Here is a 26695-nt window from a genome sequence, read left to right on the forward strand (position 1 = left end):
TCTTGGGCATATAGTTGGAGAAAAACATGGTTCAAAAGGATACATGCACCCCAATGTTCATGGCAACGCTGTTTACAATAGCCAGAACATGGAAGCAACCTAAATATCCATGGACAAATGAATGAGTGAAGATGTGGTACGTATATATAATGGAATATTACTCAGCCATTAAAAAGAATAAAATAATGCCATTTCCAGCACCATGGATGGACCTGGAGATTATCATACTAAGTGAAGTAAGTCAGACAGAGAAAGACAAACATATGATATCGCTAATATGCAGAATCTAAAAAACTGATACAAATAAAACTTATTTACAAAACAGAGCCACAGACTTAGAGAACAAACTTATGGTTACCGGGAGCGGGGAAAGGGCTGGGGGAGGGATAGATTGGGAGTTTCGGGTTGACATGTACTCACGACTATATTTGAAATAGATAACCAACAAGGACCTACTGTACAGCACAGGGAACTCTGCTCAATATTCTGTAATAATCTAAATGGGAAATGCATTTGAAAAAGAATAGATACAAGTGTATGTATAACTGAATCACTTTGCTGTACACCTGAAACTAATACAACATTGTTAATCAACTATACTCCAAAATAAAATAAAATTTTTAAAAATAATAAAATAATACAATAAAAAAAGAAAAAAATTAGAGATTAGAAGGAGGACTTTCTTTTACTTTGGTGGAGGCTATGGGAAGGAGGTAATATTTAACCTAAGACCTGCAGGACAGACGAGTTTTCTAGAAAGGCAAAAAGCACTCCAGGCAGAAGGAATGGCATGTGCATAGGCCTGGGGATAGGAATCTGGTATTGATATTTTTGAGAACCTGAATGTAGGCCAGTGAGGTTGGAAATGGTGAGAGAGGGAGGGCAGACATGGTCACGGCCAGTCAGGTCACCACGAAGAACAGTACAGCTATGGGCAGCAGCCAACACATTCATTCCTGCACTTGACAAATATTTACTGCACAGCCTATCAACCCAGACCCTGCAGGACAGATGCAGTGGTGAATGAGGTCAGACGGTCCCCATGGTCATGAAGCTCACACTCCAGTGCTGGGTTCTCAATCAGTGTGGCATCTGCTCTGAGCTTCGCATTTTCCTGTGGAAAATAAGGACAGATACCTGCCTTCTCCCAGAGAAGGATGGAGCCATCTAATGCACACAAAAGGCTTAGCGTAGAATGTCCTGGAAGCAACGAAGAAAACACAGCTGGCCAGTGTGATCATTTCTAAAGCCCAACCCACAGCGACAGCTTGGCATAACCTAGCCCAACTCCAAGCAGAGACGTGGCCGTGGACGTGTGTCCAGGAGGTGGTGCCCTTGGCTGGGGTAGCAGCTCCTGAGTTGATCACCTAGTGGAGAAAGGATACAGCAGGCGCAGGAAGGACCTAGAGGGGTGGGGAGTGGGGAACACTCAGGACAGCGATGGGCGGACTGCCCACTCAGCCTCCACTGGCAGACACACCCCTGTGGGATTCTATTTTAAAAACAGGTTCTCTGGAGTACCAGGGGAGGGAGCTGGGGGTTCTTGCCAAGGGTGTTCCCCACTCCCCACCCATCTACAATGCCAGACAGCACACTTACTCTGGCCAGCTCTCTGAGTGTCATGGGCTCAGAGGCAGCCCTAGACCAAGGAGGCAGGTTTGTGCCAGGGGACACAGATGATGTGCCCCCGCCTCCACCCACACCGAGCTGCCCAAAGGGGTCTCACGGCAGCTCCAAAAAAGAAAAGAGAAGGAGCCCCCTGCACAGGCGGGCTGAGCTCTCCATAAACCTGCATATCCAGCCATCCAAGAGGCAGAGGGAGGCAACACAACTTCCACAAAGCATCAGTTAGCGGAGACCACATTCTCGGTCTTGCGTCTCTGGGTGTATTTCACCTGTACAATTGTTAGCGTTGCAGCTGTGAAAGAGCTACAAACACAGGGAGCTTACATCTAGTTGTAAGTCTGTACATATTTAAGTAACATTATAATGAAAAAAATTCAAGCCAGCACTGGGACCTGTGGACCTGTTTCCTTCAAGTAGGATGCGCCCCTCATTCCCAAGGCTTCTGGAAGGCGGACTCAAGTTCTGCTGGAAGCTGGTCGAGCCCAGGGGGTCAGCAAGCTCCCAGATGTGTGGGCTGGGCAAGGAGACCACTGTGCTCTCAGTGGGGCTGGTGAAGGGCCCCCAAATCCCTCCAAGCTCCTCACAGGCCCCTAAACGTCCTGAGAAGCTCTAAGGCGGTGAACCCAAAGCTTGGGGGCCTGCCCGCCCTACCCGCCAGAACACCAAGCAGACACGGGGTTCCCCTCGGGGCAGGCCCCAAGCCAAGCCTCAGAGCCCCCTGTGCTGGGGGTGAGGGACTGTGGGATCCTGACCTGGGGGGTGGCCCTTCTGGGCTGTGCCGAGTTGCTGAGGAAGAGGTGGCACCCAGAAGGCAGAGGAGCTGGGAAGCCGCACTGCCTGGATCACTCAGGCGCGTCCCATGGCCGTCCTGGTCTGCGCCACCCTGATTTCTGGCAGTTGCTTCTCTGAGGCCTGGTTTCCTCATCTGTGAAATGGGACCATGCATCAATGCAAAAATGGTGCCCGCCACGTCAGTAAACAAAGGATGTTGCAGCCGCCCCCGACGGTGCACCCTGAGGAGACTCAGGATGGGAAAGCACAGGATACTGGACCCCTGACAGCTGAAGTGCATCGTAAAGGAATGACTTCAGTGAGCCCAGACTCTTGCACCTTCCCATACACAGAAAAGCGCTACATGCCTTAACTTGCGATGTCTGGTTTCTTTAACAATATTCTTTTGATGTTCTGACTACCTGGTCTTCGTTGCAAGAACTCCTATATGTGCTGGTTCCCCCCATGCCCTCTTGGGAGCAGTCCCTCAGAGCTATCTGAGAAGCTGTGTCCCAGGCTTAAGTCTTCAGTTTTGTCCGCCAAATAAAACATAATTCTCAACCTTTAGGTTGTGTTTTTTTTTTTTTTTCAGTCAACAGGACACTTGTCTAGCCCACCGCCCGTGCACAGTGGCCCCGGCCAGCCCCGTGACTGCCCTCGCTGTCCCGTGGCGTGCTGGTGGGGGCCTGCCATGCGGACCACAGCCACTAACGCCATCCCCATTGCGGGCCTGGCATGGGGCGGCCCTGGTTAACACGGACAGAACGGGAGGCCGTGCGTGTGCAGGCGGATGGGTGGACACGGGGTGTTGCAAAAGGCCTGCTCCGGGCACCCCCCCGGCCACACCAGCCCAGCCCTGAATCCTGTGCTCCGGGGTTGCCTCTCGGGCGCAATCTCTCTTAAGGCAGGACAGGATGTGCTGAATCAGCCCTCCTCTGGTGGCAACTGAGTCCCCTGTAGAGACCACAGCACCCACACCGTGGGCTGGGGCGCACGGAAGGAACAAGGCCCGTGTGGCACTCAGCCAGGCAATGGCAAGTGCAATCCCGACCGTGAGGGATGGACCCTTCCAGAAGGAGGGGCTGGCCCAGGGACATCCAGAGGTCCCTGCGCCCAAAGCATCCCGAAACCATTATCACCACCGTCCCCTCCTCCTCGCAACCTCATATAAAAGCGGACTCTGAACCCAGCCCCTCACTCGGTCTCTCCTCCTCAACTACTGTGAGTAATAGTTTTTATTCCCGTTTTCCAGATGAGAAAGCTGAAGCTCAGAGAAGTTAAGCAACCAGGGTCAAGCAGCCAGCAAGAGTCAGAGCCGCCCCTTCCACGGTCCCTGAAACGGGGGGAAGTCCTGGAAGAGTAAAGGGCTCACTGGGTCCGGCTGACCTACCCCCCACCCTCTCCCGCTTGGGGAAGAACTGCCCTCCAGGGTCCCGGGGATGGGCAAACACCAGACAGGGTCAGAGCCACCTGGGCTGGGTGGCCCGAGATGGGAGGAGCCTTTGGGCCCCACAGGTGACCAGCCTAAGTTCCCAGAGTGTGGGAACAGGGACTCAACAAGGAAACGCCAGTGTTCTCTTTGAAGCCTATTCCCCAGGACCAAGATATTTTGCTGGTCAAATTTTTCTCCCAAAGAGGAAGAGAGCACATTAAAACAGAACAAAGCAGAGAAACCTTAAAGGAGAACAAAGCCTATTCTCATCCAGGTTGGCCTTTATGAGGCCAAACACCCTGTACGGCACATCTGATGCCTTCGCTGGGTCCTGCCCTGCCTGCCTTGCCTGCCAGAGGACATACCTCTTTAAGGGCCTCGAAGGCACGGCTGGATTTGATTTAATAGCTGAGACATCAGATTCCATTCAGAAGCAATCCCAGCTAAGTACGATTGCTTTCGCCGTGCAGAGCTTTCAGCGTTCTTGTCAGCAGCCGCCAGGTCATTGAGGAAATTAATTTCTCCGCTCTGGCCAGCTCCTGACGGGGTTCCTGTGACCTGAACGGCACAGGGCTGGCTCCTCAGAGCTGCAGGAGCACAAGGCAGGTGTGGGCAGGGAGGGCCTGGGCCAGCCAGGCAGAGAAGCACCTCGGTGGACAGGACAGCCCGGGGCCAGGTGGGAAGGCTCCCCCTGTGTGACCCTGGGATCTCCCACCGACCCCGCTTCTTAGAGCACCCAGGACCTATGCTTCCTGACTCCCATCCACCAGGGGTCCCCACACCTCACCACCCCAAGGGCCAAGGACCCGAGGAGGGCTAAGAGTTGGGACCTGACCATGGACGGCCTTCTCCAGTGCCCACGAGTCCACCACTCCATTCGAGCCCCTGCCAGGCTGGCTCAGGACACCCTAATCCAACCTCAGTGCCTGCTGCGGATCCTGCCCCAGCGGAGCTACAGGAAAGGTCCCGCCCACCCCTCAGAAGAGCCCCTCCAGGACATGCTGGTCCTTCCTTCCGCCCTCTCCCTTCCCCTGACTCTGCACCCATCCTGGGACCTGGGCAAGTCCCTCTTCCTGTCTCCCTGTTCCTCTGTCACCCACAAAGAGTGCCTGAATGTGTCCCTTTGCCCCTGGCATCCACTGTCACCTTCCCTTTTCAGGCAATGATTTCATATAATGATGGCGCTAAGAACAGAGCAAGATAACTTGGGGTAACTGCGGCAGCACTGCAGCAAGCCCTGCTGGGGGCTATTCCCTCACGTAATCGTGACACCCGCTCTGAGGAAGGCCTTCTCTCCATCTTGCGGAGGAGTGGGAGACAAGAGGTTCCTTCGCACACCAGTGAGCACACAGCTGCCCCCAGGAGAGGCAGGACCCAATCCCAGGGCTGTCTGGTCCCAGAGCCCTGGAACTACCGGATGTCCACAGTGGCACCCGACCCCAGGGCGCCAGCTCCCGCCTCCCTTTGAGCCCTCCATCCACTCCCCTCCTGTTGCCTCTCAAGGGCCCCCATGGTGGGGCTCTCACCTTGGCTGCACACTGGACTCACCTGGAGCTATAACGGCTACTGAGGCCTGGGCCCCAGAGGCCCCGAATGGCCTAGGGAGAGGCCTGGGCTTAGCATTTGAGTAGGACAGAATTTGTGGCCTTTGCCCCAGCAGAGATCTGGCCTTTGCCCTTGGCTTCTGGGAGGTGATCTGGGTCACACCTGATAGGAGTGTCTGTTTAGGGTGGGGGCTTTGGGCCACGCTGGACTAGCTGACTTGAGAGTAACCACGGGGACATGAGCAATCGGTCATGCCCACGTGATGGGGCCCCGCTAAAAATTCTGGACACCGCAGCTTCTGTGAGCTCCCCTGGCAGGCAGCATTCCGTGCGTGCTGTCACTCACTGATGCTACAAGAGTGACAGTGTCCCAACTCCATGGGGAGTGGACAAGGGATGCTTTGCATTTGGACCCCCGTCCAGGACTCTGACCCATGCATCTCTGCCCTCTGATCTTAAGCTGTATCCTTTGCCCATAATAAACCGTAACCGTGCACATATGCCTTCAGCACATTCATGAGTCCTTCCAGTGAGTGCTGGACCTGAGACGGTTCTGGGGAACCCTGACCTCGCAGCTGGTGTCAGAGGGAGGGTGCCCTTGTGTGGAGACTGTGCCCTTAGACTTCACAGGTTGGCCTAGACTCCACATAGGATTGTCAAAAGGCCCCCCGGGGACTCTGACCTGCGGCCACGCCTGGGAACCACCGCCCCAGTCTAAGATTGTCACCCCCATTTGGCAGAGGGGTTATGTGTTTTGCTCAAGATCAACTGCAAGTAAGGGGCAGAGCCAGGCTCCAGCTCCAGAGTTGAAAAAGGGTCCCAGAGCCCCCCGGTCACCTGCTGTCCTGCCTCGCCCGGCCTTCTGTGGAAGATGCAGCCTTTACCTGGGGTGGGATCAGGCCTGGGGTGCGGGGGCTCACCTGGTTGGGCTCTACAGGTGCGCCTCATGCGGGCAGGTGCTTCCAGGTGCTAACGAAGGCCGTGGGGATGAGCGAGTAGGGCACGGTGGTGATGCAGTTCCACGTGTCCGAGGTGGGGTCATAGCAGTCCAGGGTCTTACACCGCTGGGTCCCGAAGTAGCCCCCCACCACGTAGAGCTTGTTGCCCGAGGCCAGGGCGTGGCAGGACATGCGCTTGGCAGTCATGTCCCCGATCCGCGTCCACTGGTTGGTCTCGCAGTCGAAGCGGTAGGCCGAGGCAGCTGTGTACTCCGTGTCGCCTCCCATGATGAATATCTGGCTGCCCAGGACGGCGGCAGCGGTGTACCGCCAAGGCTGGGGACACTCGGCCTTGATCGTCCACCGGTTCTCTGCAGGGTCGTAGCACTGGACTTTGGACACCATGTCCCGGTGGATGCTGGTCCCCCCGAAGACAAAGAGCTTCAGCTTGGCGCTCACGACCGCGGCATTGCTGACGCCATCCCTCAGCGGGGCCACCATCGTCCACTTGTTAGCCCCGGGGTCGTACTTCTCCACCTGCTTCAGGGAGACAGACGGCGAGGCCGGGAAGACGCCAGCCAGGGACGTGTGCCCTCCGACCACGTAGAGGCAGTTCTCCAGCTCGGCTGAGCCGTGGCCGAAGCGGGCGATGAGCATGGGCGCCGCCTTGGACCACTCCTCGTGGACGGTGTTGTACACCCACACGTCCTTAGAGACCCCGTTCTCGGAGCCCCGGCCCCCGGTCACATAGACCTTGCAGCCGATGGCCGAGGCGCTGAACTCCTTGCGAGGGCTGGGCAGGTCCGCCTTGGGGATGATCTCCTTGGCCTTGTGGTCCACCTGGTAGATCTTGTCACACATGAAGGTCTGGCCCCCGAGGATGAGCAGCGTGTGTCCGGCCCTGCGCGGCCGGGCACAGGGGCTGGTGACCACGCCGTCGTTCTGTAGGATGCGGGCCTTGCAGCGCAGCGCCTCGTCCACGATGAGCCGGGTGCGCTCGTCGGCCATGAGCAGGGCCTCACCCGACACGGCCTCCTTCAGGCAGTCGGATGGCAGCAGGGCCAGCCGCACGCCGCGCAGCAGCTCGGGCAGGTGGGCCTTGCGCCGCTCCAGGTCGTGCCTGACCCACTGCAGGATGGCCTCAAAGACCACACGCTCGTCCTCCGCCTCCAGCTCGTCACTCGAGATGAGGTCCAGCAGGGTGTCCTTGGACAGGCTGTTGAAGTCCTCGCTCTGCCTCACGGCCTCGAAGTGCACCAGGCACATGCGCCACGAGAACTCGTAGAGCCGGCGGCACTGGTGGGCGTCCGACAGCAGCATCATGCCCAGGCAGTTGGACGGGAACAGGTTCTTCTCCAGGAACTCGGCGGCTGCATCACGCACGTCATGGAACTGCAGCATGTCACCCGCCTCGAGCAGCGACTCTGCGTTCTCCTCGTTGATGACGATGCGGGATGAGTAGGCAAAGTCCAGCAGCAGCTCCAGCACCTCGGGGTGCAGGTTGTCCTGGAAGTTGACCGTGTCGTCGCGGCTCTCCCGCAGGCCATGGCTGAACATGGCCTCGAAGTAGCGGCTGGAGGCGGCCAGCACGGCGCGGTGGCAGGGGAAGGCGCGGTCGCCGGCCCAGAGCGTGACGTCCGTGAACATGCGGTGCTTGCGCAGCGTGTTGAGGTGCGCCAGCACGCAGTCGGGGTGCGAGGCCTTGTGGAACAGCGTGATGTTCATGGAGCCCGTGCTGCTCCGCGACTTGCGGGTCTCATGGACGCTGACCGACATGCTGAGCCAATCTGCCGGGGGGGGGACAAGGCCACAGGTGAGAGGGGCCAGGGCCTGGCACCCCCGCAGCTCCCCGCTCAGCCCCCAAGCATGGCCGGCCCGCCCCCTCCACCCCTGCTCTCTGCTCAGCTCTGCCAAACCCGGCCCAAGCCCCACCCCTCAATCTGCCAGCCAAGGACGACTCAGGTGGTAGAGGCTGGGGTTCAGACCAACCGCTTTTGCACCAGCTCTGGATACGAGCCTCCTTGGGTGACCTCGAGCTGCAGCTGCCTCCCGTGGTTGCTAGAACGTGCAATAGTGTCCCCAGCCTGGTTAAGAAGCCAGCAGGGCAGTGCTAAGGAGCATGTGCTCTGGACCCATTCCACCGTCCGGGGCTGCTACTGTGTGGCCCCATTCTTCAGCCGGGGAAGCCAAGGCTCAGAGATGCAAAGTGGCTGCCCCACGTGCTGCAGCCAGAATTCCCTTGTGGGCTGTCTGGTTCCAGCCCAATCTCTACCCCCCATTGGCCCAATGAGACTGGGATTCCTGCAGGGAGACTTTTGAAAGCCATTCCCAAGGAGCCACAGACCCCAAGCAGAGCCTTACACCCCCCTCTGCTCCCAGCGCACCCTGTCCTGAGCTGGGCTCCAAGCAGCCCTGGCCACACCCCTCACACCCCTTGCCCTTGGAAAGTTCCCCAAGAACTGCGGTCACAGCCCAAGCGCTCAGCATAGACATATTCTGCAAATCCAGGGCTCTCCAGAGGCCTCCGGACCCAGCTGCGATAAGCAAGGTGTGGAGATGAGGCCAGCTGGCCTGTGGCTCACCCTCTGGACACCTGCTCGATTCCGAGGTCCCAAGGGGAGGCCAAGACAAGGTCCTGGGTGACGGCGGGACGCTAAAGCAATCCAGATTTGCCTCAACCAAAGCAGCAGGAAAACCTGTAGCCATCGGAGCCTCCCTGGTCCCGACAGGCGACTCCAGGCTCCCGGGCCACAGTGAACGCTCCACCTGCCCCCTCGTCTGGCGTCCTCTGCCGGGCCCGGGACTTGGGGCTCAGAGTGTGGGTCCCCAGAGCAGACAGACACAGGCTCGTCGCCAGCTGGAACGTGGGGATTCCAAAGCACTTGAATTAAAGTCTGGCCGATGGCATGACCCAAGACCCCACTGTGGTACTATGGGAAAGAGGCTCAGACGGCAGGCAAAGATCCTAGGCCTCAAGAGAAAGGGGCCAAAAAGTAAAATGCATTCAGCGTCCTGACCCCAGAAGCCTGGGCTTCCTCCTTCCCACTGGTAAGGAGGCCAGAAAAACCCCCTTCTGTTTCATTTTTATTTTCAGAAGTGTAAACTCCCCCCACTCCCCACTCCAAGTCAATTTTGTACTTAAGTAATAATCTGGTAAAGGAAGGCTGCGATCTCATGCGTCACTGGATTGTAAATTATTGTCCAAGTGCACTGCTCTCTCCCTTGCTCACTCCTCTCCTGGCAAAGAGCCAGGGAAGCCACCGAGTGACGTGATCAGAGCTGCCCGGGCAACGCCCCTGCTCCCGGGCTGGGGCAGGGAAGACACAGGGGCTGGGCCTGGCCTTGCTGCTCTGGCCCCCGAGCTCCAGGCGGACTGCGGGCCGATGACCCGTCAGTGTCCCTCAGTGCAACCTGCCACCGCGGAGCACTGAGCTCCAGGTTAGAGGTTCGCCTGAGGGGGTCCGTGTGCAGCCCACAGGGGCAGGAGAGTGCTGCACCCGACGTCCAGGCTGTACACGGTGGTCCCCACTCTACCACCTGCCCTAGGGCACCTCTCCCCTCCTCTGCAACTTAGTTTTCTCTATTGTGAGACGAAGTCCCTGCTCTGCTCAGGCCTCTGAGAGTCCCTCACTCGTTGGCAATTGTTTACAGAGCTTGACCCCCGAGCCTGGCCCTGGAGCCAGGCACTGCAGAGATGAGAGACTGCGCTGACCTGGCCGTAGAGGCTTCCTGAGAAGCGCCCCCCGCCCCCCGGTCTGAATTGCCCAACCTGAATTCCAGCCTTGCCGCACAGCTCCCCAAATCTCACGTGACAGCTAAATCCTCATTCTGGCTTCTGCCTCCTTGATCACCGGGCACTTTCCCAAATGTGGCCATCCACCTGGTGACTGTCCATCCGGCTCCCGTGTGTCTGGGCTGTTGGAGGGACGTGGCCTTTGATCTGTGTGCCACCTGGGGGACTGGCTCCGAGGTCTCCAGTTCAGGGCCCTGATGCTGAGGCTTGACCTCGGTTCCTGCTGTTCCACAGGCCCCACCTGCTCTGGGCCCCTGAGCACCTCACTGCCCTCGCCCTGTGCCCAACCCCAGCCAGGAAACCAGGCTGCTTCTGAGCTCCACGTGGACGTAGCCTTGAATGCTGGGGCTTGCACACCCATGCATGGTGCCCAGCTCCTCCTGGACTCACTTTACAGACAGCCCCGGGTTGGAATGCCAGCTCTCTGCCGTGCAAACAGGACGTCACTAGTAGCTGCTCCTGGGGGGCAGTAGGCTCAGAGGCTGCCCACAGGGCCTGGCCCTGGGGCTAGCCAGAGAGTGGACGGCCCTGCTTTCCTCCCACAGTCACATGTGGACACACACTCTCAGCCCGTCAGGCGAAGGCCCTCTTGGGTTTTCTGGCCCCGCGTGGCACGCTTCCCTCCCTTGCGGGCCCAGGTCCATGCTGAAGCAGCTGGCACTGAGGCTGTGGGAATGGGCTGGGCCCCCCTCCACTCTGGGGGGCTGCTAACAGGGCCGCCCTAGGAGGGATTCAGGGGGAGACTCCCTTTGGAGGGCGTTAAGGGCAGGACGAAGCAGGACTCAAAGACTGAGAAGGTGCCAAAAAGCAGGGCAAACCCCAACAGAGCAGCCACGTTTGCCCTGAGAATGAGGTCAAGTTAAGTGGGCAGCCCGGGGCCCCTGAGCTGACTCTGTCTCGCTCAGCACCAGGATGCCTGCCCGCTGACGCCAACTCCCGCCCCGGCCGAGGGCCCGCGACGCACGGACACACCCAAGCGGGTTCCCACCCCCAGACGGCTGCCGGCCCAGGCTCCTCTGAGCAGAGCCGAGAGCAGCAGCACCTGCCAGGAGGGCCGCCTCCCCGTCTGTCCCGCCTCCTCCCAGGAGGCGCCCAGACCTGAGCCAGTCTTCCAGGGACAGCCCCGAAGCACCAGGATTCTGGGGGGGTTGGAGAATCTCACTGGCCCCAGTTAACAGACAAGGAGGCAGAGGCCCAGACACAGGGAGGGGGCTGCAGAGACTGTGAATCGAGTCTCCACCCAGGCCCACGGGTGCCCAGGGCTGCCCTTCAGCTCCAGGCCAGCAGTGTGGGAGGACAGGCCTGAAAGCCAGGGGCCCTGGACGCCGTGCCCCACCTCAGGCTACTCACCTCCACCAGAAATATACCCGGAAGCCGAAGCATTACCTCAGCCGTAACATGTCCAGCATTTCCCCCAAACCTGCTCCTCCCCCGATCTGGGAAATGCCACCAACACGCTCCTTGGTGCTCACATCCCATCATCCCAACAACCAGGCCACCACATGTCCTGTGGCCGCGCCTCCTACACAAGCCCTGGGCCTGACCCTCCCCCCAACCCGTCTCTCCCCTGGGCTAACAGAAACGCCCCTCACCAGCCTCTGCTTCTGCTTGTGCTCCCCAGGGTCTGAATTCATCCAGACACCAGAACCTTTTAAACAGCATCACCTGGATCACACCACGCCCAGCTCAAAACTCTCCAGGGCCGTCCCAGCACCCTCAGTAAAATCCCAGGTCCCTACTGTGGCCTCCAGGTCTCCACTGGCTACCCCTGTGTCCTCACATCCTGCCACGTCCCAAAGAGCTGCCCCTCAGGCTGCGCCGGGCTTGTCACTGGCCTCAGGACCTTTTCACGTGCTGTTCTTCTGCCTGGAATGCGCCCCTGCCCACCCCATTTTTCCTGAGTGGCTCACTCTCGCGCCTCCTGAGAGCGGCCACCTTGTTGAGGTCACCCCCTCCCACACCTCCCCTACTTCTGCCTTCGCAGCACCCGTCACAACTTAGCATCATGCGCTTATCTGCCTCCTGCATCTCTGGCCCCTGAAGGCAGGGACCGTGTGTGGTGCTGATGGGACCCGGCACAGAGTGACCACTTGACTGGACTCAATGACGAAGCTAAGACGCATATGGTGCATAAAGCTCACCTCACTAACATCCGCTGCGGTGCTCGCCCAGCTGCCCTTCTCCAGGCCCAGAGGAGATGCAGGCTGAGACGGCGGTGGATGCTGCCGAGGTAGGTGTGACCATGGGCGGGCGTGGCGGACACGCAAGCCAGCACGGCCCCCTCCTGCTTGCCCCAACATCCAGCTGTTCTCAGGAACCACCCTCCTCCACTCCAGGCTGTTTAGACACGGGATCCAAGGCAGGGCACTGGGCTGGCCAAAGTGGTGCATCCCTGGGCTCCAGCATCCTCCCAGCCATTGTGACGGGCCCACACCCAGGATGGGCCCAGGAGACTCTGACAGGCCCCACACCCAGGATGGGCCCAGGAGACTCTGACGGGCCCCACACCCAGGATGGGCCCAGGAGACTCTGACGGGCCCCACACCCAGGATGGGCCCAGGAGACTCTGACGGGCCCCACACCCAGGATGGGCCCAGGAGACTCTAGTCTACGATGTTTACTCAGCTGCAGGGGGTGAGGCCAGCTCTGTTCCTGGGGCTGCTGACAGACTGAACCGATGCTGGGAGCGGAAGTGCTGCCCGAGGTGGGAGCTGCACAGAGGAGGAGAGCGGGGCCCTCATGCCTGCTGACCCGAGCCAGTCCGCCCCCTTCCTTTCTGTCACTTGCCACCAGGAGTCCCAACTAGTAAAAGGATCACTGGGACGTCAGTTCCTGAATCAGGGATCAGGACTGCTGGCCTTAGTAAGGGGTCTTAGCTATGCGAGTCCTGCCACCCTTTCCACCTCCAGGGGAGGCCACCCTAGACACCAAGAACGGGTTTCATGAGGTGATTTCCAGTGTTCAGTACCAGTTACACACCCAGCCCTATGCAGGGGCTGGGGGATCCAAAGAGAGTATATAAGACAAAAGGTTCCCAGTGGCAGGAAGGGTGAGCACCAAAAGTGTGTGTGCAGTCACGTCCGTCCAGACTCTTGGAAGCCTGTCTCCATGGCCCCCTGCCTTTGGGAGCCCCCCAAAATCGGACACTCTCAAGCTGTACGTATCTCAGGACTATTTTGATGACCTAAGCGTCATCCCAGGTTTTGATGGATTTAAGGCACATAAATTAACTGCATGACACTGCCATGCTCCTGACGAGCAATTTATTATCCTGCCAAGAGGTACTGATCCACCTCCGACAACAGCTCCGCTTCCCCGACGGCAGTCCTTACCTACAGGAAAGAGGTTAAAACGCACCAGATAGAAGGGGTGGGATCAAGATGGCAGAGGAACAGGCTGGGGAGCTCACCTGCTCCCACAAAAACATTAAAAATACACCTACAAGTGGAACAACGCGCACAGAACACCTACTGAACGCCGGCAGAAGGCCTCAGACTTCCGAAAGGGCAAGGAAACCTCCATGTAACTGCATAGGACGAACGGAAAAAGAAAAAGAAAGAAATCGGGATGGGGCTTGCGCCCCAAGGCGGGAGCTGTGAAGGAGGAAAGATTTCCGCAGCTTGAGAAGTCTCCTCACTGGCAGGGAGATGAGCCTGGACGGAGGGGGAGCTTCAGAGCCTCGGAGGAGAGTGCAGCAACTGGTCTGCGGAAGGCAAAACGGAGAGTAACCTGCAGAGAGGGTGGGCACCGCCACCCTGCGCTCCCCAGCCTGAGACTCTCATCTTTCGGTGCAGGTGGGGGCTGGGTGCTAAAGCTCAGGCTTCAGAGGTCAGACCCAGGGAGAGGACCGGGCATGGCTGCATGGAGACAGTCTGAAGAGGCTGGAGTGTGGACACTGAGGGGGTACTTGGAAGAAGCCTGGGCCTGCCGGAGAGGCAAGGTGCCATTACGGGGAGGGGGCATGAAGAGAGGAGTTGGACCACCAAAAGAGCTTCTTTCCCTGTGAGCGCTCCCAGGCAACACGACACCGCCTACCAGAGTTCCAGGGGTGGGCGTGAGTCGCTGCTATGAGACGCGCAAGTGGGTGCCAAGCGCTGCCCCCAGTCTCCCAGGAATACACGGAGAGCAGCTACTACTACGAGACCTGCGGACAGGCACCCAGCACTGCCCCCGCCATCCCGGGAGCGCACGAGGGCCACGGCACCTGCACACCCCATATCAAGGGGATAACAGCCAGCACACGCTGGAGAAAGAGGCAACAAGCATCCAAACTAAAGGAAGCCCCTCTCTTCTGGAAAACATGGTGGAGTAGAAGGACCTGAGCCTACCTCCTCTCATGAAAACACCAAAATCACAACTAACGGCTGAACAGCCATCAACAAAAAAGACAGGGACCTACCAAAAAAAAAAGATATTTCAGATTCAAAGACAAAGAAGGAGCCACAACAAGATGGTAGGAGGGAGGCTTCCACGACATAATCAAATCACATACCCACCACGTGGGTGACCCACAAATTGGAAAATAATTATATCACAGAGGCTCTCCCACAGGAGTGAGAGTCCTGAGCCCCATGTCAGGTTCCCCAGCCTGAGGATCTGACATCAGGAGGAGGAACCCCCAGAGCATTTGGCTTTGCAAGCCAGTGGGGCTTGAGTGCAGGAACTCCACAGGACTGGGGCAAACAGGGTCCACTCTTAGAGGGCGCACACAAGACTTCACGTACACTGGGACCCAGCCCAAAGCAGTAACTCCACAGAAGCCCAGGCTCGACCTACCTATGAGTCTTGGAGGGTGTCCTGGGGAGGCAGGGGGAGGCTGTGGCTGACTGACGAGGGAGCAAGGACACTGGTGGCAGAGGCCCCAGAGAATACTGATCAGCATTACCTCTCCTGGAGGTCACTCTTTTGGCATCAAGACCTGGCCCTACCAAACAGCCTGCAGGCTCTAGTGCTGGAATGCCTCAGGCCAAACAAACAGCAGGATAGGAACAGCCCCACCCATCAGCAGACAGGCTGCCTAAAGCCGTACGGAGCTCACAGCCACCTCTAACCACACCACTTGACACAGCCCTGCCGACTACAGGGACAAGACCCAGCTGAACCCACCAGTGGGCAGGCACCAGTCCCTCCCACCAGGAAGCCTGCACAAACACCAGGACCAACTTCACCCACCAAGGGGAAGACACCAAAAGCAAGAGGAGCTATGATCCTGCAGCCAGCAGAAAGGAAACCACAAACACAGAAAGTCAGACAAAATGAGATGGTAGATAAATACGTTCCAGACGAAGGAAGAAGACAAAAACCCACAAGAACAACTAAATGAAGTGGAGATAGGTAACCTACCCGAAAGAGAATTTAGAGTAATGATAGTAAGGATGATCCAAGATCTTAGAAAAAGAATGGAGGCACGGATTGAGACGATACAAGAGATGATTAACAAAAAGCTAGAAGACTTAAAGAACAAACAAACAGAGATGAACAATACAATAACTGGAATGAAAAATACACTAGAGGAATCACTAGCAGAATAACTGAGGCAGAAGAATGAATAGCTGACTGAAAGACAGAGTGGTGGAAATCACAGCTGTGGAACAGAATAAAGAAAAAAAATGAAAAGAAATAAGGTCAGTCTCAGAGACCTCTGGAACACTATTAAACACACAAACATTTGCATTAAGGAGTCCCAGAAGGAAAAGAGAGAAAGAACGTGAGAAAATATTTGAAGAGATAATAGCTGAAAACTTCCCTAACATGAGAAAGGAAACACTCAAATCCAGGAAGCACAGAGTCCCATATAAGATAAACCCAATGAGGAACATGATGAGACTCATATTAATCAAACCGACAAAAATGAAAGACAAAGGAAGAATATTAAAAGCCATGAGGGAAAAGAAACAAGTAACATACAAGGTAATCCCCATAAGGTTTTCAGTTGATTTTTCAGCAGAAATTCTGCAAGCCTGAAAGGAGTGGCACCATATATTTAAACTGATGAAAGGGAAAAATCTACAACCAAGAATACTCTATCCAGCAAGGCTCTCATTCATATTTGATGGAGAAATCAAAAGCTTTACAGACAACCAAAAGCTAAGAGAGCTCAGCACCACCAAACCAGCTTTAAAACAAATCCTAAAGAAACTTCTCTAAGTGGAAAATAAATGGCCACAACTACAATAGAATCAAGAAAATTGTGAATGGGAAAGCTCACCAGTAAAGGCAAACATAAAGTAAACATCTACACACAAATATAACATCAAAGCCAGCAATTGTGAGAAAATAAGAATACAAATGCAGGATACTGGAAATGCATTGGAAATTAAGAGACCAGCAATTTAAAACAATCTGGTATACATATAGACTGCTATAACAAAACCTCATGGGAACCACAAACCAAAAATCTACAATAGAAACACACACAAAAAAGAAAAAGCAATCCAAATACAACACTAAAGATAGACATCACATCATAAAAGAACAAAAGAGGAAGGGAAGAAAAAAGACCTTCAAAAACAAACCCAAAACAATTAACAAAATGGCAATAAGAACATACATATTGATAATTACCTTAAATGTAAATGGATTAAATGCTCCAACCAAAAGACATAGACTGGCTGAATGGATACAAAAACAATATCCATATTTCTACTGTCTACAAGAGACACACTTCAGATCTAGGGACATGTACAAACAAAGTGAGGGGATGGAAAAAGGTATTCCATGCAAGTAGAAATCAGAAGAAAGCTGGAGTAGCAATACTCATATCAGACAAAATAGAGTTTAAAATAAAGACTGTTACAAGAGACAAGGAAGGTCACTACATAATGATCAAGGGATCAATCCAAGAAGAAGATATAACAATTGTAAATATATATGCACACAACACAGGAGCACCTCAATATATAAGGCAAATACTAACAGCCATAAAAAGAGAAACTGACAGTAACACAATAATAGTGGGAGACTTTAACACCCCACTTTCATCATTGGACAGATCATCCAGACAGAAAATCAATACGGAAACACAGGCCTTAAATGACACATTAGACCAGATGGACTTAACTGATATTTATAGAACACTGCATCCAAAAGCAACAGAATACACTTTCTTCTCAAGTGCACATGGTACATTCTCCAGGAGAGATCACATCTTGGGTCACAAATCAAGCCTTGGTAAATTTAAGAAAATCGAAATCATATCAAGCATCTTTTCTGACCACAACACTATGCGATTAGAAGTCAATTACAGGAAAAAAGAAAACTGTAAAAAACACAAACATGTGGAGGTTAAACAATATCTTACTAATCAATCAATGGATCACTGAAGAAATCAAAGAGGAAATCAAAAAATACCTAGAGACAAACGAAAATGAAAGCATGATGATCCAAAACCTATGGGATGCAGCTAACAGTTCTAAGAGGGAAGTTTATAGCAATAAAATCTTAACTCAGGAAACAAAAAAAATCTCAAATACACAACCTAAACTTACAGCCAAAGCAACTAGAGAAAGATGAAACAAAACCCAAAGTTGGAAAAAAAGAAATGATGAAGATCAGAGCAAAAATACACTTGATCTTAGCCAAAAGGCCAAGAAGTAATCGAGACCAGAAATAAATGAAATAGAGAAAAAAACAATAGAAAAGATCAATGAAACAAAAAGCGGATTCCTTTAAAAGATAAACAAAATTGATAAACCTTTAGCCAGACTCTTTGAGAAAAAAAGGGAGAGGGCTCAAATCAATAAAATCAGAAATGAAAAAGGAGAACTTACAATGGACACCACAGAAGTACAAAAAGATCATGAGACTACTACAAACAACCACATGCTACTAAAATGGACAACCTAGAAGAAATGGACAAATTCTTAGAAAGGTACAATCTTCAAAAACTGAACCAGAAATAGAAAATATGAACAGACCACAAGTAATGAAATTGGAACAGTGATTTTAACACTACCAACAAACAAAAGTCCAGGACCAGACGGCTTCACAGGTGAATTCTATCAAACATTTAGAGAAGAGCTAACACCCATCCTTCCCAAACTCTTCCAAAACATTGCAGAGGAAGGAACACTCCCAAACTCATTCTACAAGGCCACCCATCACCCTGATATCAAAACCAGACAGAGATACTACAAAAAAAGAAAATTACAGACCAGTATCACTGATGAATATAGACGCAAAAATCCTCAACAAAATACTAGCAAACAGAATCCAACAACACATTAAAAGGATCATACACCATGATCAAATGGGATTTATCCCTGGGATGCAAGGATTCTTCGATATCCACAAATCAATCAGTATGATATACCACATTAACAAACTGAAGAATAAAAACCATGTGATCATCTCAATAGATGCAGAAAAAGCTTTTGACAAAATTTAACACCCATTTATGATAAAAAGTCTCCAGAAAGTGGGCACAGAGGGAACTTACCTCAACATAATAAAGGCCATATACGGCAAACCCACAGCTAACATCATTCTCAATAGTGAAAAGATGAAAGCATTCCCTCTAAGATCAGGAACTAGACAAGATGTCCACTCTCACCACTTTTATTCAATGTAGTTTTGGAAGTCCTAACCACAGCAATCAGAGAAGAAAAAGAAAAGGAATCCAAAGTGGAAAAGAAGAAATAAAACTGTCACTGTTTGCAGATGACATGATACTATACATAGAAAATCCTAAAGATGCTATGAGAAAACTACAAGAGCTTATCAATGAATTCGGTAAAGTTGCAGGATAGAAAATTAATACAGGACTTCCCTGGTGGTGCAGTGGGTGAGAATCCACCTGCCAATGCAGGGAACATGAGTTCGATCCCTGGTCCAGGAAAATCCCACATGCCGTGGAGGAACTAAGTCCGTGGGCCACAACTACTGAGCCTGCACTCTACAGCCTGCGAGCCACAACTACTGAGCCCTCGTGCCACAATTACTGAAGCCCACGCGCCTACAGCCCATGCTCCACAACAAGAGAAGCCATCACAATGAGAAGCACGTGCACTGCAACGAAGAGTAGCCCCCACTCGCCACAACTAGAGAAAGCCCACGTGCAGCAACAAAGACCCAATAATAAATAAATAAATTTATTTTAAAAAAGGAAGAAAATTAATACACAGAAATCTGTTGCATTTCTATATGCTAACAACAAAAGATCCAAAAAGAGAAATTAAGGAAACAATCCCATTTACCATCACATCAAAAAGAATAAAACACCTAGGAATAAATCTACCTAAGGAAACAAGAGACCTGCCTGTACTCTGAAAACAATAAGACACTAATGAAAGAAATCGAAGATGACACAAACACATGGAAAGATACACCATGTTCTTGCATTGGAAGAATCAATATTGTCAAAATGACTATACTACCCAAGGCAATCTATAGATTCAACACAATCCCTATCAAATTACCAATGGCACTTTTCACAGAACTAGAACAAAAATTTTTTAAATTTGTATGGAGACACAAAAGACCCCCAATAGCCAAACCAATCCTGAGAAAGAAAAATGGAACTGGAGGAATCAGGCTCCCAGACTTCAGACTACTACAAAGCTACAGTCATCAAAACAGTATGGTACTGGCACAAAAACAGAAATATAGCTCAATGGAACAGGATACAAAGCCCAGAAATAAACCCATGCACCTATGGTCAACTAATCTATGACCAAGGAGGCAAGAATATACAATGGAGAGAAGACAGCCTCTTCAATAAGCGATGCTGGGAACACCGGACAGCTACGTGTAAAAGAATGAAATTAGAACATTCTCTAATACCATACACAAAAATAAATTCAAAATGGATCAAAGACCTAAATGTAAGGCTGGACACTATAAAACTCTTAGAGGAAAACAAAGGCAGAACACTCTTTGACATAAATCACAGCAATACTTTTTGGATCCACCTCCTACTGAAAATAAAAAAATAAAAAAATAAATGGGATCTAATTAAACGTAAAAGCTTCTGCACAGCAAAGGAAACCATAAACAAAATGAAAAGACAGGGGACGAAGGGAAGATGGCAGAAGAGTGAGACGCGGAGATCACCTTCCTCCCCACAGATACACCACAAATACACCTACATGTAGAACAACTCCTACAGAACACCTACTGAACGCTGGCAGAAGACCTCAGACCTCCCAAAAGGCAAGAAACTCCCCACGTACCTGGGTAGGGCAAAAGAAAAAAGAATAAACAGAGACAAAAGGATAGGGACGGGACCTGCACCAGTGGGAGGGAGCTGTGAAGGAGGAAAGGTTTCCACACACTAAGAAGCCCCTTCGCGGGCGGAGACTGCGGGTGGCAGAGGGGGAAGCTTCGGAGCTGCGGGGGAGAGCACAGCAACAGGGGTGCGGAGGGCAAAGCAGAGAGATTCCGCACAGAGGATCGGTGCCAACCAGCACTCACCAGCCCGAGAGGCTTGTCTGCTCACCCGCCGGGCCGGGCGGGACTGGGAGTTGAGGCTCGGGCTTAGGTCGGAGCGCTGGGAGAGGACTGGGTTTGGCGGCGTGAACACAGCCTGCAGAGGGTTACTGCACCACGTTTAGCCGGGAGGGAGTCCAGGGAAAAGTGTGGACCTGCCGAAGAGGCAAGAGACTTTTTCATCCCTCTTTGGTTCCTGGTGCGCGAGGAGAGGGGGTAAAGAGCTCTGCTTAAAGGAGCTCCGGCTAAAAGCGCGGACCCCAGAGACGGGCATGAGACGCTAAGTCTGCTGCTGTCGCCACCAAGAAGCCTGTGTGCGAGCACAGATCACTATCCACACCCCCCTTCCGGGGAGCCTGTGCAGCCCGCCACTGCCAGGGTCCCGGGATCCAGGGACAACTTCCCCGGGAGAACGCACGACGTGCCTCAGGCTGGTGCAGCGTCATGCCGGCCTCTGCCGCCGGAGGCTCGCCCACAGTCCGTGCCCCTCCCTCCCCCGGCCTAAGTGAACCAGACTCCCCGAAGCAGCTGCTCCTTTAACCCCGTCCTATCTGACCGAAGAACAGATGCCCTCCGGCAACCTACACCCAGAAGCGGGGCCAAATCCAAAGCTGAACCCTGGGAGCTGTGCGAACAAAGAAGAGAAAGGGAAATCTCTCCCAGTAGCCTCAGAAGCAGCGGATTAAAGCTCCACATCAACTTGATGTACACTGCATCTGTGGAATACATGAATAGACAACGAATCATCCCAAATTGAGGAGGTGGACTTTGAGAGCAAGATTTATGATTTTTTCCCATTTTCCTATTTTTGTGAGTGTGTATGTGGTATGCTTATGTGTGAGATTTTGTCTGTATAGCTTTGCTTCCGCCATTTGTCCTAGGGTTCTATCCGTCCGTTTTGTTTCTTAATAATTATTTTTTATTTTAATAACTTTATTATATTTTATTTTATTTTACGTTATCATCTTTCTTTTTTGCTTCCTCCCTCCCTCCCTCCCTCCCTCCTCTCTTTCTTTCTTCTAATTCTTTCTTTCTACTTTTTCTCCCTTTTATTCTGAGCTGTGTGGAGAACAGGCTCTTGGTGCAGCAGCCAGGAGTCAGTGCAGTGCCTCTGAGGTGGGAGAGCCAACTTCAGGACACTGGTCCACAAGAGACCTCCCAGCTCCACGTAATATCAAACAGCAAAAATCTCCCAGAGATCTCCATCCCAACACCAACACCCAGCTTCACTCAACGACCAGCAAGCTATAGTGCTGGACACCCTATGCCAAACAACTAGAAAAACAGGAACACAACCCCACCCCATTAGCAGAGAGGCTGCCTAAAATAATAATAAGTCCACAGACACCGCAAAACACACCACCAGACATGGACCTGCCCAGCAGAAAGACAAGATCCAGCCTCATCCACCAGAACAAAGGCACTAGTCTACTCCACCAGGAAGCCTACACAATCCACTGAACCAACCTTAGCCACTGGGGGCAGACACCAAAGACAACGGGAACTACAAACCTGCAGCCTGCAAAAAGGAGACCCCAAATACAGTAAGATAAGCAAAATGAGAAGACAGAAAAACACACAGCAGATGAAGGAGTAAGACAAAATCCCACCAGACCTAACAAATGAAGAGGAAATAGGCAGTCTACCTGAAAAAGAATTCAGAATAATGATAGTAAAGATGATCCAAAATCTTGGAAACAGAATAGAGAAAATGCAAGAAACATTTAACAAGGACCTAGAAGAACTAAAGATGAAACAAACAATGATGAACAACACAATAAATGAAACTAAAAATACTCTAGATGGGATCAATAGCAGAATAACTGAGGCAGAAGAACGCATAAGTGACCTGGAAGATAAAATAGTGGAAATAACTACTAGAGAGCAGAATAAAAAAAACAGAATGAAAAGAACTGAGGACAGTCTCAGAGACCTCTGGGACAACATTAAACACACCAACATTCGAATTATAGGGGTTCCAGAAGAAGAAGAGAAAAAGAAAGGGACTGAGAAAATATTTGAAGAGATTATAGTTGAAAACTTCGCTAATATGGGAAAGGAAAGAGTTAATCAAGTCCAGGAAGCACAGAGAGTCCCATACAGTATAAATCCAAGGAGAAATACGCCAAGAAACATACTAATCAAACTGTCAAAAATTAAATACAAAGAAAACATATTAAAAGCAGCAAGGGAAAAACAACAAATAACACATAAGGGAATCCCCATAAGGTTAAACCCCATAATATCAGCAGACATTCTGCAAGCCAGAAGGGACTTGCAGAACATATTTAAAGTGATGAAGGAGAAAAACCTGCAACCAAGATTACTCTACCCAGCAAGGATCTCATTCAGATTTGATGGAGAAATTAAAACCTTTACAGACAAGCAAAAGCTGAGAGACTTCAGCACCACCAAGCCACCTTTACAACAAATGCTAAAGGAACTTCTCTAGGCAAGAAACACAAGAGAAGGAAAAGACCTACAATAACGAACCCAAAACAATTAAGAAAATGGGAATAGGAACATACATATCGATAATTACCTTAAATGTAAATGGACTAAATGCTCCCACCAAAAGACACAGATTGGCTGAATGGATACAAAACCAAGACTCATATATATGCTATCTACAAGAGACCCACTTCAAACCTAGAGACACATACAGACTGAAAGTAAGGGGATGGAAAAAGATATTTTCTGCAAATGGAACCAAAAGAAAGCTGGAGTAGCAATTCTCATATCAGACAAAATAGACTTTAAAATAAAAACTATTAGAAGAGACAAAGATGGACACTACATAATGATCAAGGGATCAATCCAAGAAGAAGACATAACAATTATAAATATTTATGCACCCAACATTGGAGCACCTCAATACATAAGGCAAATACTAACAGCCATAAAAGGGGAAATCAACAGTAACACATTCATAGTAGGGGACTTTAAAACCCCACTTTCACCAATGGACAGATCGTCCAAAATGAAAATAAGTAAGGAAACACAAGCTTTAAATGATACATTAAACAAGATGGACTTAATTGATATTTATAGGACATTCCACCCAAAAACAACAGAATACACATTTTTCTCAACTGCTCATGGAACATTGTCCAGGATAGATCATATCCTGGGTCACAAATCAAGCCTTGGTAAATTTAAGAAAACTGAAATTGTATCAAGTATCTTTTCTGACCACAATGCTATGAGACTAGATATCAATTACAGGAAAAGATCTGTAAAAACTACAAACACATGGAGGCTAAACAATACACTACTTAATAACGAAGTGATCACTGAAGAAATCAAAGAGGAAATTAAAAAATACCTAGAAACAAATGACAATGGAGACACGACGACCCAAAACCTATGGGATGCAGCAAAAGCAGTTCTAAGAGGGAAGTTTATAGCAATACAATCCTACCTTAAGAAACAGGAAACATCTTGAATAAACAACCTAACCTTGCACCTAAAGCAGTTAGAGAAAGAAGAACAAAAAACCCCAAAGTTAGCAGAGGGAAAGAAATCATAAAAATCAGATCAGAAATAAATGAAAAAGAAATGAAGGAAATGATAGCAAAGATCAATAAAACTAAAAGCTGGTTCTTTGAGAAGATAAACAAAATTGATGAACTATTAGCCAGACTCCTGAAGAAAAACAGGGAGAAGACTCAAATCAATAGAATTAGAAATGAAAACGGAGAAATAACAACTGACACTGCAGAAATACAAAAGATCATGAGAGATTACTACAAGCAACTCTATGCCAATAAAATGGACAACCTGGAAGAAATGGACAAATTCTTAGAAATGCACAACCTTCCAAGACTGAATCAGAAAGAAATAGAAAATACGAACAGACCAATCACAAGCATTGAAATTGAAACTGTGATTAAAAATCTTCCAACAAACAAAAGCCCAGGACCAGATGGCTTCACAGGTGAATTCCATCAAACATTTAGAGAAGAGCTAACACCTATCCTTCTCAAACTCTTCCAAAATACAGCAGAAAGAGGAACACTCCCAAACTCATTCTACAAGGCCACCATCACCTTGATACCAAAACTAGACAAGGATGTCACAAAGAAAGAAAACTACAGGCCAATATCACTGATGAACATAGATGCAAAAATCCTCAACAAAATACTAGCAAACAGAATCCAACAGCACATTAAAAGGATCATACACCATGATAAAGTGGAGTTTATTCCAGGAATGCAAGGATTCTTCAATATACGCAAATCAATCAATGTGATACACCATATTAACAAATTGAAGGAGAAAAACCATATGATCATCTCAATAGATGCACAGAAAGCTTTTGACAAAATTCAACACCCATTTATGATAAAAACTCTGCAGAAAGCAGGCATAGAGGTAACTTTCCTCAACATAATAAAGGCCATAGATGACAAACCCACAGCCAACATCGTCCTCAATGGTGAAAAACTGAAAGCATTTCCACTAAGATCAGGAAAAGACAAGGTTGCCCACTCTCACTACTGTTATTCAACATAGTTTTGGAAGTTTTAGCCACAGCAATCAGAGAAGAAAAGGAAATAAAAGGAATCCAAATCGGAAAAGAGGAAGTAAAGCTGTCACTGTTTGCAGATGACACGATACTATACATAGAGAATCCTAAAGATGCTACCAGAAAACTACTAGAGCTAATCAATGAATTTGGTAAAGTAGCAGGATACAAAATTAATGCACAGAAATCTCTGGCATTCTTATACACTATTGATGAAAAATCTGAAAGTGAAATAAAGATAACACTCCCATTTACCATTGCAACAAAAAGAATAAAATATCTAGGAATAAACCTACCTAAGGAGACAAAAGACCTGTATGCAGAAAATTATAAGACACTGATGGAAGAAATTAAAGATGATACAAATAGATGGAGAGATATACCATGTTCTTGGATTGGAAGAATCAACATTGTGAAAATGACTCTACTCCCCAAAGCAATCTACAGATTCAATGCAATCCCTATCAAACTGCCACTGGCATTTTTCACAGAACTAGAACAAAAAATTTCACAATTTGTATGGAAACACAAAAGACCCCGAATAGCCGAAGCAATCTTGAGAACAAAAAATGGAGCTGGATGAATCAGGCTCCCTGACTTCATACTATACTACAAAGCTACAGTAATCAAGACAGTATGGTACTGGCACAAAAACAGAAAAATAGATCAATGGAACAGGATAGAAAGCCCAGAGATAAACCCAGGCACATATGATCACCTTATCTTTGATAAAGGAGTCAGAAATGTACAGCAGAGAAAGGACAGCCTCTTCAATAAGTGGTGCTGGGAACACTGGACAGCTACATGTAAAAGTATGAGATTAGATCACTCCCTAACACCATACACAAAAATAAGCTCAAAATGGATTAAACACCTAAATGTAAGGCCAGAAACTATCAAACTCTTAGTGGAAAACATAGGCAGAACACTCTATGATATAAAACACAGCAAGATCCTTTTTGACCCACCTCCTAGAGAAATGGAAATAAAAACAAAAATAAACAAATGGGACCTAATGAAACTTCAAGTCTTTTGCACAGCAAAGGAAACCATAAACAAGACCAAAAGACAACCCTCAGAATGGGAGAAAATATTTGCAAATGAAGCAACTGACAAAGGATTAATCTCCAAAATTTACAAGCAGCTCATGCAGCTCAATAACAAAAAAACAAACAACCCAATCCAAAAATGGGCAGAAGACCTAAATAGACATTTCTCCGAAGAAGATATACAGGCTGCCAACAAACACATGAAAGAATGCTCAACATCATTAATCATTAGAGAAATGCAAATCAAAACTACAATGAGATATCATCTCACACCAGTCAGAATGGCCATCATCAAAAAATCTAGAAACAATAAATGCTGGAGAGGGTGTGGAGAAAAGGGAACACTCTTGCACTGCTGGTGGGAATGTGAATTGGTACAGCCACTATGGAGAACAGTATGGAGGTTTCTTAAAAAACTACAAATAGAACTACCATTTGACCCAGCAATCCCACTACTGGGCATATACCCTGAGAAAACCATAATTCAAAAAGAGTCATGTACCAAAATGTTCATTGCAGCTCTATTTACAATAGCCCGGAAATGGAAACAACCTAAGTGTCCGTCATCGGATGAATGGATAAAGAAGAT

At 50.1% G+C, this 26695-nt stretch overlaps 1 protein-coding gene across 2 annotated transcripts in view; it reads right to left on the reverse strand.

Moving 5' to 3' along the window:
- Positions 1–26695, reverse strand: part of KLHL25 (kelch like family member 25) — a 55535-nt gene that overhangs the window by 8863 nt on the left and 19977 nt on the right. Inside the window, exon 1 of one of the 2 annotated variants that reach the window (XM_073801377.1) lies at positions 6294–12025. In XM_073801377.1, the coding sequence (XP_073657478.1) occupies positions 6318–8087 (1770 nt within the window). In that variant the 5' untranslated portion in view covers positions 8088–12025 and the 3' untranslated portion in view covers positions 6294–6317. Of the gene's footprint in view, positions 1–6293; positions 12026–26695 lie in introns of those variants that run through there. The other variant, XM_019945918.3, reaches the window with a different exon arrangement.

Source organism: Tursiops truncatus, chromosome 2 (genome assembly GCF_011762595.2).
Source record: "Tursiops truncatus isolate mTurTru1 chromosome 2, mTurTru1.mat.Y, whole genome shotgun sequence".
Taxonomy (NCBI): Eukaryota; Metazoa; Chordata; class Mammalia; order Artiodactyla; family Delphinidae; genus Tursiops; species Tursiops truncatus.